General features: G+C 41.8%; 1 protein-coding gene across 3 annotated transcripts; it reads left to right on the forward strand.

Moving 5' to 3' along the window:
* Positions 1-7,406: 7,406 nt before the first annotated feature.
* On the forward strand, positions 7,407-12,471 carry rac3b (Rac family small GTPase 3b). Of its 3 annotated transcripts, none has more exons than XM_045710411.1 (6): positions 7,407-7,657; positions 8,858-8,929; positions 9,086-9,203; positions 9,455-9,517; positions 9,990-10,153; positions 10,688-12,471. In XM_045710411.1, the coding sequence occupies exons 1-6, from the start codon at positions 7,623-7,625 to the stop codon at positions 10,746-10,748; spliced, it is 513 nt and encodes a 170-aa protein (XP_045566367.1). In that variant the 5' UTR covers positions 7,407-7,622; the 3' UTR covers positions 10,749-12,471. The 3 variants fall into 3 exon arrangements, with proteins under 3 accessions (XP_045566367.1, XP_014035264.1, XP_014035263.1); XM_014179788.2 differs by having other exon boundaries at positions 7,408-7,657; positions 9,990-10,149; XM_014179789.2 differs by lacking the exon at positions 9,455-9,517 and having other exon boundaries at positions 9,990-10,149.

The raw sequence follows: 12,471 nt of genomic DNA on the forward strand, positions 1-12,471 counted from the left end.
TTGGCATTCAGGCCAAAGCGTTCAATCTTGGTTTCATCAGACCAGAGAATCTTGTTTCTCATGGTCAGAGTCCTTTAGGTGTCTTTTGGCAAACTCCAAGCGGGCTGTCATGTTCCTTTTTACTGAGGAGTGGCTTCTGTCTGGCCGCTCTACCATAAAGGCCTGATTGGTGAAGTGCTGCAGAGATGGGAGAACCTTCCAAAAGGACAACCATCTCCACAGAGGAACTCTAGAGCTCTGTCAGAGTGACCATCGGGTTCTTGGTCACCTCCCTAACTAAGGCCCTTCTTCCCCGATTGCTCAGTTTGGCCGGGCGACTATCTCTAGGAAGAGACTTGGTGCTTCCAAACTTCTTCCATTTAAGAATGATGGAGGCCACTGTGTTCTTGGGGACCTTCAGTGCTGCAGAAATGTGTTGGTACCCTTCCCCAGATCTGTGCCTCGACACAATCCTGTCTCGGAGCTCTACAGACAATTCCTTTGACATCATGGCTTGGTTTTTGCTCTGACATGCACTGTCAACTGTGGGACCTTATATAGACAGGTGTTTGCCTTTCCAAATCATGTCAAATCAATTGAATTTACCACAGGTGGACTCCAAGTTGTAGAAACATCTCAAGGATGATCAATGGAAACAGGATGAACCTGAGCTAAATTCCTAGTCTCATAGCAAAGGGTCTGAATACTTATGTAAATATGGTACTTCTGTTTTTTATTTATAATACACTTGCAAAATAAATAAGAAAGTAACTTTTTTCTTTGTCATTATAGGGTGTTTTGTGTAGATTGATGAGGGGAAAAAACGATTTCATCCATTTTAGAATAAGGAGGTGACCTAACAAAATGTCAAAAAAGTAAAGGGGTCTGAATACATTCTGAATACACTGTAGTTTCTCTCAGACTCAGTCCGGGATAGTAATAAACTGTTGTGTTCACAAGCTACTTACACCAGGTTTTAAGATGTGCTCATCGATATCAATGACTGACAGTTATTACATATCACAATCCTTGAAGCTTTTATGGTTGTACAAATCAAGTGAAATTGAATGGTGTGTGATTAGAGCTGTGACAGTCATAATATTTTGTCAGATGGTTATTGTAATGCAAAAGACTGCCTGTCCCACTGGTAATTGACCATTAATTAACATCTCCAGGCGTGCCTTTGGAACATCAACATTTTAAAAAGTCTAAGTCAATTTACTATACACCATCAGAATAAATCCATTATTTATTTTAGTCAGGTCAAAAGAAAAGGTATTTCAGAATATCAGTTGACCTACTGTAACTTATGTTATCTGGCTTTGCTCCGTGCCGTAGGCTGTAGGCTTGTTCATTTAGATGACAAGATATGCTTAGAAATCCTGTGCCATTATTTTATGATTTTATAGTAATAAGAATATAATTGAACTTAGCAGAATAAAATAGAAATATATTTTTCACATTACAGAGCGACTGCGCATATGAAGTGACTATGTTGAGCGTGAAAGTGATCTTTTGAAACAACAGGTCTTTACTATGTAAAATTACTTTTGAATTTAGAATGGCCCGTTATCAAATGGACAGAAAGAGGAGCAGGGGTAAAAGTAGATGTCATCTGTATGCACTGGAATAGCGAATGAAGGCCACGCGCTTTCTTGCCAGTCCGTTTTGTAATCTACTTCGGTTTTATAGCAGAGAATGTGCTTAATATGAGCAGCTGAGAAATAAATATTACTCTTATTTCACTCCATGCATCAACCACTGTTTGAGAAGCATGCTCTCACTGCCCCATTAGGTGATATTCCGCCCAAACGCTTTATGCCATGGGCTCTCCAACCCTGGTCCTGCAGCTACCCAGTGCTTAATTTGGGAAACCAAGTGAAATCTGTTCGGGAACATCGATAATAACATGTTTTCGCAACGAATCGTAATTTTAATTCAGGTTTCTTTTTTTCGGGTTTGGGCTCATAAGCCTATGCAAATGCAGAAGCTCTAAAATATGTATGGGTGTATTAAATGAAATCACTGTCCATTTTGTTGTGTTAGGCTTTGAAACAACATCCACAACAACCACTTACTGTTTCAACCTGCTGTTGAACTTCTTTCTTCAAATTGATCATCACAGTGAGGTGAGTTTTAAAGTACTATAGGCCTACTGTTTTGATGTGTTTGATGTGTTTTTCGATTGCATTTGCATTGATGTCAGAGTGGTTAGAGGGACACTAGAGCTCTGAGTACCAGGCCATTAGTGACCTGATGGTAGTGTTATGTCCAGAGTACATAAAAGGAGATTACCATGACTCAACCTTCACATGGAATTTTACTGCGGTCTTGACTCATGACTGCAGGTGTGGCAGTAATATGGTCACCACAACAGCCCTATGTGTGATGTACATTTTTCTATGTGTTTATATGGTTTTTGCACTGCAGTTTTGGGATTGGTACTGCGTTTTTTTTTCTCAATAAAAACTTGTTTTTTGTTAAGTTTAGGCTAAATTGTTTAGTCATAAATCAACAAGATTCCATTTTTTTAATCAATGGTTGTCAATGGTTGTCAAAAGTACAGCTTTTGATATTGTCAGGAAGAGTGGGGTTTGCCCGATTACACAAGCTGGCAATGTGTAAACACACAACAAAACAGCATGTTTCAGATGCTTTCAGTGTCTCTGGCATTCTAGTCTACAAGCGTTCAGGCAAGAGGATGGTTAAAGACAGCGGCCACCTGTAGTCTCTTGCGGCGGTGTGGGCGAGTAGGCACTCTGTCTTCCAAACTGCTCCACTTGAGTGAGGTCCAGCCTGCACTCTTGTGCCAGTCAGTGGATTAGGGAATGCTTTACAGGTGTACTGATTAGTAATCCTGCACAGTTGTGTTGGGTGAGCAGAGCTGTAGCACTGTCTTCTGTTGGCCTGGTGCTGAAGGTAGTGCAGCCTTCCACAGTGCTGCAGCCAGTGCCGCTGTCCATGGTGCTGAAGTGAGCACACCTCTCTCCTGTGCTGATGTGGGTGGCTCTGTCCATGGTGCTGCACTGGGAATCCTTCAGCCACACCTATGCCCATGCCTTTCATAGTGCCACAGATATCGTTGATCGTAACTTATTTCTGAAATGTAGGTGTTATGGATTTACATCCTCTGCCTTATCATGGAAGAGAGTTACCTATCTAATAAAACACAGAGGGTTTTCTATAATGGAAGCCTCTAATGCAAATTCGGTTGAGTGTGGTGTACCGCAGGGCAGCCGACTTAGACCATTATTATTTTCTGTTTTTACTGATGACCTTCCAATGACCTTGAATAAAGCCTGTGTGTCTATGTAAGCTGACGACTCAACTGTATAGACGTCAGCTACGACAATACAAAATATAACTGACACCCTTAACATAGAGCTCCAGTCAGTTTAAGAATAGCTAACTAGCAATAGGCTGCTACTAAATATCTCAAACTAAAAGCATTGTTTTTGGGACAAGTCACTCAACCCTAGATAGCAAGTTATCATGGTCAAAACATACACAGTGTACAAAACATAAGGAACACCTTCCTAATATTGAATTGCACTTCCTTTTTGCCCTCAGAACAGCCTCAATTTATCAGGTCATGGACTGTACAAGGGGTTGAAAGCGACTCACAAGGATGCTGGCCCATGTTGACTCCAATGCTTACCACAGTTGTGTCAAGTGGCTGGATATCCTTTGGGTGGTGGACCATTCTTGATACACACAGGAAACTTTTGAGCATGAAAAACATTACAGTTCTTGACACGCTCAAACCAATACACATGGCACCTACTAACATACCCCATTCAAAGGCACTTACATCTTTTGTCTTGCCCAATCACGCCCTATGAATGGCACACATGCACACTCTATCTCTCATTTGTCTCAAGGCTTGAAAATCTCCTGCCCATCAGATCAAATGTTATTAGTCACATGTCAATGTATAGGGGCACCGGTTAGTTGAGGTAATATGTACATGAAGGTAGAATTATTAAAGTGACTATACATAGATGATAACAACAGAGTAGCAGCGGTGTAAAATATGGGGAGGGGTGGGGGGGGGGGGCAATGCAAATAGTCTGGGTAGCCATTTGATTAGCTGTTCAGGAGTCTTATGGCTTGGGGGTAGTAGCTGTTTAGAAGCCTCTTGGACCTAGACTTGGCGCTCCGGTACCGCTTGCCGTGAGGTAGCAGAGAGAACAGTCTATGACTAGGGTGGGTGGAGTCTAACAGTTTTTAGGGCCTTCCTCTGACACCGCCTGGTACAGAGGTCCTGGATGGCAGGAAGCATGGACGCAGTGATGTACTGGGCCGTTCGCACTACCCTCTTTAGTGCCTTGGGGTTGGAGGCCGAGCAATTGCCGTACCAGGCAGTGATGCAACCAGTCAGGATGCTCTCGATAGTGCAGCTGTAGAACCTTTTGAGGATCTGAGGACCTATGCCAAATCTTTTCAGTCTCCTGAGGGGGAATAGGTTTTGTCGTGCCCTCTTCACGACTGTCTTGGTGTGCTTAGACCATGTTACTTTGTTGGTGATGTCGACGCCAAGGAACTTGAAGCTCTCAACCTACTCCACTGCAACCTCGTCGATGAGAATGGGGGCGTGCTCGGTCCTCTTTTTCCTGTAGTACACAATCATCTACACTGATTAAAGTGGATTTAACAAGTGACATCAATAAGGGATATACCGTTTAAGTCGGCAGTTTACATACACTTAGGTTGGAGTCATTAAAACTCATTTTTCAACCACTCCACAAATTTCTTGTTAACAAACTATAGTTTTGGCAAGTCGGTTAGGACATCTACTTTGTGCATGACACAATTAGTTTTTCCAACAATTGTTTACAGAGAGATTATTTCACTTATAATTCACTGTATCACAATTCCAGTGGGTCAGAAGTTTACATACACTAAGTTGACTGTGCCTTTAAACAGCTTGGAAAATTCCAGAAAATTATATCATGGCTTTAGAAGATTCTGATAGACTAATTGACATCATTTGAGTCAATTGGAGGTGTAGCTGTGGAAGTATTTCTAGGCCTACTTTCAAATTCAGTGCCTCTTTGCTTGACATAATGGGAAAATCAAAAGAAATCAGCCAAGACCTCAGAAAAAGAAATGTAGACCTGGTTCATCCTTGGGAGCAATTTTCAAACGCCTGAAGGTACCACGTTCATCTGTACAAACAATAGTACGCAAGTATAAACACCATGGGACCACGCAGCCGTCATATCCGCTCAGGAAGGAGACACGTTCTGTCTCCTAGAGATGAACGTACCTTGGTGCGAAAAGTGCAAATCAATACCAGAACAACAGCAAAGGACCTTGTGAAGAGGCTGGAGGAAATGGGTACAAAAGTATTTATATCCACAGTAAAACAAGTCCTCAGCAAGGAAGAAGCCACTGCTCCAAAACCGCCATAAAAAATCCAGACTATGGTTTGCAACTGCACATGGGGACAAAGATTGTACTTTTTGGAGAAATGTCCTCTGGTTTGGTGAAACAAAAATAGAATAGAAATGGACAATGACCACAAGCATACTTCCAAAGTTGTGGCAAAATGGCTTAAGGACAACAAAGTCAAGGTATTGGAGTTGCCATCACAAAGCCCTGACCTCAATCCCATAGTAAATTTGTGTGCAGAACTGAAAAAGCGTGTGCGAGGAAGGAGGCCTACAAACCTGACTCAGTTACACCAGCTCTGTCAGGAGGAATGGGCCAAAATTCACCGAACTTATTGTGGGAATCTTGTGGAAGGCTACCTGAAACGTTTGACCCAAGTTAAACAATTTATAGGCAATGCTACCAAATACTAATTGAGTGTATGTAAACTTCTGACCCACTGGGATTGTGATGAAAGAAATAAAAGCTGAAATAAATCATTCTCTCTACTATTATTCTGACATTTCACATTGTTAAAATAAAGTGGTGATCCTAACTGACCTAAAACGGGGAATTTCTACTAGGATTAAATATCATGAATTGTGAAAAACTGAGTTTAAATGTATTTGGCTAAGGTGTAAACTTCCAACATCAACTGTAGCTTTCACTTGGTCAGTGGAAAGAGCAGGTGTTCCTAATGTTTTGCACACTCAGTGTCACTTATGTGTATGAAAGTAGTAAAAGGTTCATGTGGATGCTACCATGATTACAGATAATCCTGAATGATGAGTGAGAAAGTTAAGACTCACAAATCTCATATCCCCCCCCCCCAATATAAAGGCTACCTCCCCTGTCATTGTGAGAGGTTAGCGTGTCTTGGGGGTATGATCTTTGTGCATCTGTAACTTTCTCGCTCATCATTATTCACGATTCATTCAGGATTATCTGTAATCATGGTAGCATCCACATTAATGTAGAAGTGTTTAGAAACATATTCTATTCTTGTTTACAATAAAAGGGACTCAAATGGCACAATACGTTATTTACCATTAATTTCTATTGGGCACAAAATAATGTGAAACACAACCAAAACAAACAGCAAATGCATCCAACAAAAGTGTAGAGTCACATGCTTGATGTAGTCATTGTGTGCTATGAATATGGGACCAAAGGTAATGTGTCACAATAGTTTTGGTCCCCTAAAATGGGGGGACTATGTACAAAAAGTGCTGTAATTTGTAAATGGTTCACCCAATATGGATGTAAATACCCTAAAATTCAATCCGACAGTCTACACATTAACCTCGTCATTGTATACTTTAAATCCCAATACTTTTGGAGCTCAATGTAGACTCAATGTTTGCTAAAATGGGAAGAGGTCTGTCCATGGTAAGGTGTTGCTCTGCTTTCTTGACATCTAAATCAAACAGGCAGGTCCTACAAAACCTAGTTTTGTCGCACCTGGACTACTTCCCAGTTTTGTGGTCCTATGCGACAAAGGACATTCCAGTTGGTCCAGAACAGAGCAGCACGAATTGTACTTAGATGTACACAGATGGGGAATTTCAGTGGTATGCATGTATATCTCCCCTTGCTCAAAATTGAGGAGAGATTGACTGCATCACTACTGGTCTTTGTGCGAGGTGTTGATGGGTTAAAAGTTCCGAACTGTCTTTTCAAGCAGTCGGCACATAGTTCGGACACTCATTGGTACTACACAAGACATGCAGAGGTCTCTTCACATTCCCCAGGTCCAGAACAGAGGCTGGGAAACGCACAGTATTAAATAGAGCCATGACTACATTGAACTCTCTGCCACCCCAGGTAACTCAAGCTAGCAATAAAACCAGATTCAAAAACCAGATAAAAAACACATTATGGGACCAGGGGACTGACACAGACATGTTTATATATTTTGTACTGCATTTTGCTTTGTATTATGTATTGTATTATGTAGTGTTATGTATAGTATGTATTTTATTTGTTGTGTTTTGTTTCCTGTTTGGGCCCCAGGAAGGCAGCGGCTAATTGGGGATACAAAGAAATACTAAGAGAAAGCGGTAAATACAGTTCGGATGGTCACTGGCCCTTTAAATACGCTCGGTCTTTTCCGTTGTTTTCTGGCGCCACTCTTCATCGACCCCTTTCACTGCGGCTCAAAAACTGAGCGGACTGGCCCGCTTCTCATACAAATCACAGCTAGCTTTCATTGTGAAATATAAACAAGAAACATTTCTCTCGGCTTTTTGACACCGCCTGCTCCTTCGCAAATGCAAGCAATTAAATGCGTGGTGGTCGGCGACGGGTAAGAATCTCAATCTCAACGTAGAGATATTTTTCTCATCCTTTCTGTGTGTGTGTGTGATCAGTGATGCGGTCATGGATGGGAGATGCAGTGTGTAGGAAAAGGGGCTGGGGCTCTCTGTTATATGGGAAGTCTTTCTAAGCATTCACTTGGAAAATGCACAGCTAGGTTATAAAAAAACTTATTAAATTCCGTTCATTTGTGGAATGTTTGGAATAATATGTGGGATGTGTAAAATGTACAGTTTTGTATTTTTACGCTGAGAAAACGCCCAGGCTGTAGCGATGCTATGGGAAACACCTACTCGCGTCGTAGGCCGTCGGAATTAGGCTTCATCAGTGACGATGCGGGCTAAGGAATCTCTAGGCGTTGTTTTATAAGAATCTTAATGTACAGACGTTTTTTTTTTTACCATGTGTGATAATATAAATTATCTATACAGTTATAGTTTTGACTGCCTTCATGCACGATCCATAATTAACTACCACGCATAATAAATGCATTTACAGTATTTGGGGGTTTGGTATGAAAAACAGCTAATTGTATAGTAGGCCTATGTAGTTATTTTACTATAGAAAGAATTCATCCTGTATCTTAGTTTGTCTGTACTAGGCTAAATGTTGATATCTACAGTGCCCTACTAATGCCAAATCCCTTCAGGAGGATTTCTGATGACTAGGGGTCATTAATCAATTAATGACATCAGTGCATTAGCATAATGTGTTAAAATTGCATCTGCTAATCAGTCATTCCCAGAGCAACCAAAATACTTTTAGTGGCCTGCGCTCACAAAAAACTATTTTTCATTACCCCTCCCTCTTCCTATTCAAACACACACACACATTCTAACGCACACCATTCACCCCCTACTATGCCATGCAACCATCAATCTGTTCATATAATTTTGGCATACAGGACACACATAATCACACACACACACACACCACTGTCACCAACCCTTCCTGTATTGTGTGTTTGTCGATAACAGGGATGGGGGCAGTAGGGCGTGAGGGTGGTAGTATGTCCCCCAGGCAAAGTGAATGTAGGCCAGTGTCTGTGTGACACTTAAACTGAAAGAGAAGGGCAGAACCACACACACACGCAGAGTATCAGCCTACCTACCTCAGCAGCATTTATTTGTCTCGTTATTAGACTTGTGTTTTTCTATAGCAGTGAGTAAGAACCGAATCTCTCTCACAGGGCCGTAGGTAAGACCTGTCTGCTGATCAGCTACACCACCAATGCCTTCCCCGGAGAGTACATACCCACTGTGTGAGTACACACACACACACACACACACACACACATGGATGTGACTGAGTGGTGACTGAGTGTCTGCTTTCCTCTATGTAGTGTTTGTGTTTCTGACAAGTATACTTTACAGAGAGCGGGCATTCAGAGATAAAGATATTTTCCCTATCTCTCTAGCTTTGACAACTACTCTGCCAATGTGATGGTAGATGGGAAACCAGTGAATCTGGGTCTATGGGATACAGCAGGACAGGAAGACTACGACAGACTCCGACCACTGTCCTATCCACAGACGGTAACACACACACACACACACACACACACACACACACACACACACACACACACACACACACACACACACACACACACACACACACACACACACACAAAACCCATTACATTTCTGTGAAGGATTGATTTGCAATCTACTATTCCGCAGCAGAGCTTTTCTTCCAGTCTGTCCCATGTGGAGTCAGGTGATTCCGTGGTTGGTTGATCTCAGTGGTTTCACCCTAAGGTCTGTCTCTCTATGGTTCTCCCCAGGATGTGTTCTTGATATGCTTCTCCTTGGTCAGCCCGGCCTCCTTTGAGAACGTCCGAGCTAAGGTCAGTACTGAACCTTCCTGCTCACAGACACAGGAACAGGGGACCTGCCGAGCCTGACCTAAAGAAGCACATCTATAGCTCTCCCTGGTTCATGTTCTGTAGCTACAGTCCTGCTTATAGAGAGAGAGAGTTTGGCTATTGTGGTTTCAACCCAAAAGCATTACAATGCTCTTAGATGACATCACACACCTTTCTGTTTGTCAAACTCTCTCTCTCTATATGACTCTGGTTCAAAATGAAGATTCACTAATTGGGATGTTGTGTTTTTAAAGGATGGGTGAGGTTTTTTCAACAGTGCCTAATTGTGTTCTATTTTATTATACTATTCTGCTCCACTCTAGCCATAATAGTCCTATAATCCACCTATGGCCCTACAGACTAGATTAGAGGTTTTATTTCAATAGCTCTGTTCCACCCAGCCTTGCTCTCCATCTTTGACTTTTGACCTAATGACCTTTACCCTCTGTCTCAGTGGTACCCTGAAGTGAGACACCACTGCCCCAACACCCCCATTATCCTGGTGGGCACCAAGCTGGATCTGAGAGATGACAAGGACACCATCGAAAGGCTGAGGGACAAGAAGCTGTCCCCCATCACCTACCCCCAGGGCCTGGCCATGGCACGGGAGATAGGTCAGTCTGTGTGGGTGTTGGTGTCTGCCCATCCATGCCCACATTGAAGAGCCATTGGTGGTGGTCTTGGCAGATTTGGATTCTGTTGTTGTTAATACGCTATGCAAGTGATGTGTGGTTTTCCAGGAAGTAGCCTTGTAGTTTTTTTAAACTTTTGTAGGCTTTTTGAATGGTCTTCAGGGCAAAAACGTAATAAAAGGCATCTGGTAGAAGTAAATTCATCAACTAACACAAATATAATTTTATGTATATATCTTAAATGACCGTGTTTTCACGAATTTCATGATATAATCGTGAAGCCCATTCAAAAGATTAGGGGACATGATACGGAAGGAAAGCAGAAGGGGTGGTTACTTTCACAGGGTTTTGCTCTAAGCAGGAAGTGACCCGCTGTGTGAGATGATGTCATATTGCTGAGTCTGGGATAGTGCGAGATTGTCAATTAAGCCCTTTATCTACTTACCCAGAGTCAGATGTTTTTTTGCTCTATGTTTATAGATGTGAAATAAACGTGTTGTTGTTTGTGTGTGGTGGTCAGGTGCTGTGAAGTACCTGGAGTGCTCTGCCCTGACCCAGCGAGGTTTGAAGACTGTGTTTGACGAGGCCATCCGCGCCGTGCTCTGCCCACCACCCGTCAAGAAGAGGGGCAAGAGGTGCACCGTGTTCTGAGGGCTCTCATTGGTCCAGGAGAAACAGCCAACATGGCGGCCATTGTCATGATGATACGTCTGGTACTACTAAAACATCACCATAATGACCACTACTTCTCTTCGGGACGAATCTTGACATGAGACACCACGTAACGGCAATTTAACTGATGTTTGTGTAAATAACACATTCATGTCAATGGAATATTTGATCTTAAGTTAGGATTCGGCCCTAAGAGAAAGAGAATTACTGGACTTTTTTTTTTTACAGTGGGAAAAAACGATTTGATCTGGTATAAAGATATGCGTCGTCAAGTTTCCATTTGTTTGTTTTCCACAGAGGAAAGCACTCCTCTGTGGACAGTTAAAGTGTCTACTCTCACTCATACAACCCTCCTCCCTCTCAGTCTTGTTTGCTTGAGTTGATACAGCACTCAAAACAGCCTGTACTGTGAATATGTGGCTCTGGGTTGAAGTTGCCCTTAGGTACAGTTCTAGGATCAGCGTACCCACCTCAAATCCTAACCTTCACCATTACGGGGAGAAAAAAACACAAAACTGACCTTAGATCAGTGTTTAGGGTCAATTTCACCCTACTCTGTGAAGTGAATAATGTGATAAACAGACAAGCATGCCAAAAGTGGGAGCTGTACAACCTTGCTTCCTAAGTAATGCCTCTGATGGAGGTGCCTGCATGGGTCTAAACAATCTGTCTTCATTTTCCCAACGTCCTTTGTATATGTTCATTTGCGCGTGTGTGCGTGGGTGTGGGTGTGTGTGTGTGTGTGTTCGCATGTCACTGTATGTGTGAGAGAGTAAAGTTTCAAGCAGTGTCAAGTTTTTGGTACTATTTCGTATTGTAGTGATACACAAGACTTTGCAACAAACTGTCGCCTCAAAAAAAGAAAAGAAAAGAAAAGGGAAATGGACGATCACAACCGTGGTCTGTTTTATGTGTTACCCAAACTAAGTCTAGTAATGTTAAAAAAAAAATAACTTTGGAGGAGGAATTCATTATGGATATATCTATTTATTATGTACCTGAATATTTAACTCTTTAATTCCAGACAATTCAAAATAAAAGGATAATAGTAACTCACTTTGAATCTAGGAGGTATCATATTGCAAAAATATATAATTAATTAACCAGTGCATTTCTGTGGTTGTTGTGGACCTGCAGTATAACTGTATGTCCCACTCTGGTGGTGAGATACAGAACTGCAGTCTTCTCTGTCATGACGTTTTTGGTTGGCATAGCAATTGTGTGGTTGAATAATGTGTCTCTGAGCCTGTCCAAGGTGTCAATATACTGGCTTTGGGTAGAAGTTTTCCTCAGGCACAGATCTAGGATCAGCTTACCATTACTCAATCCTAACCTTAACCATTAGGGGGATTTGCAAAACTGGTCTTAGATCAGTGTCTAGTGGTAACTTCATCCTATTCCTCAATACTGTAGATCAGATTTCTGAAAAGCTACTAAAACTACTACTGCATGGATATGAACTGGTGATTCGAGCCCATTGTTATTAAGAAGGAAGCTTTTTTTAATGCACTGGCAATGTACTGTAAGATGACTTGTATAATGGTTTAATTGTTTGTCTTATTTTTTATGACTTCACATGTCAGTGTCGTGATATCTTTCAATTTTGTATAATAAATACAAATGTATATGTAA

Source organism: Salmo salar, chromosome ssa28, assembly GCF_905237065.1.
Source record: "Salmo salar chromosome ssa28, Ssal_v3.1, whole genome shotgun sequence".
Lineage (NCBI taxonomy): Eukaryota > Metazoa > Chordata > Actinopteri > Salmoniformes > Salmonidae > Salmo > Salmo salar.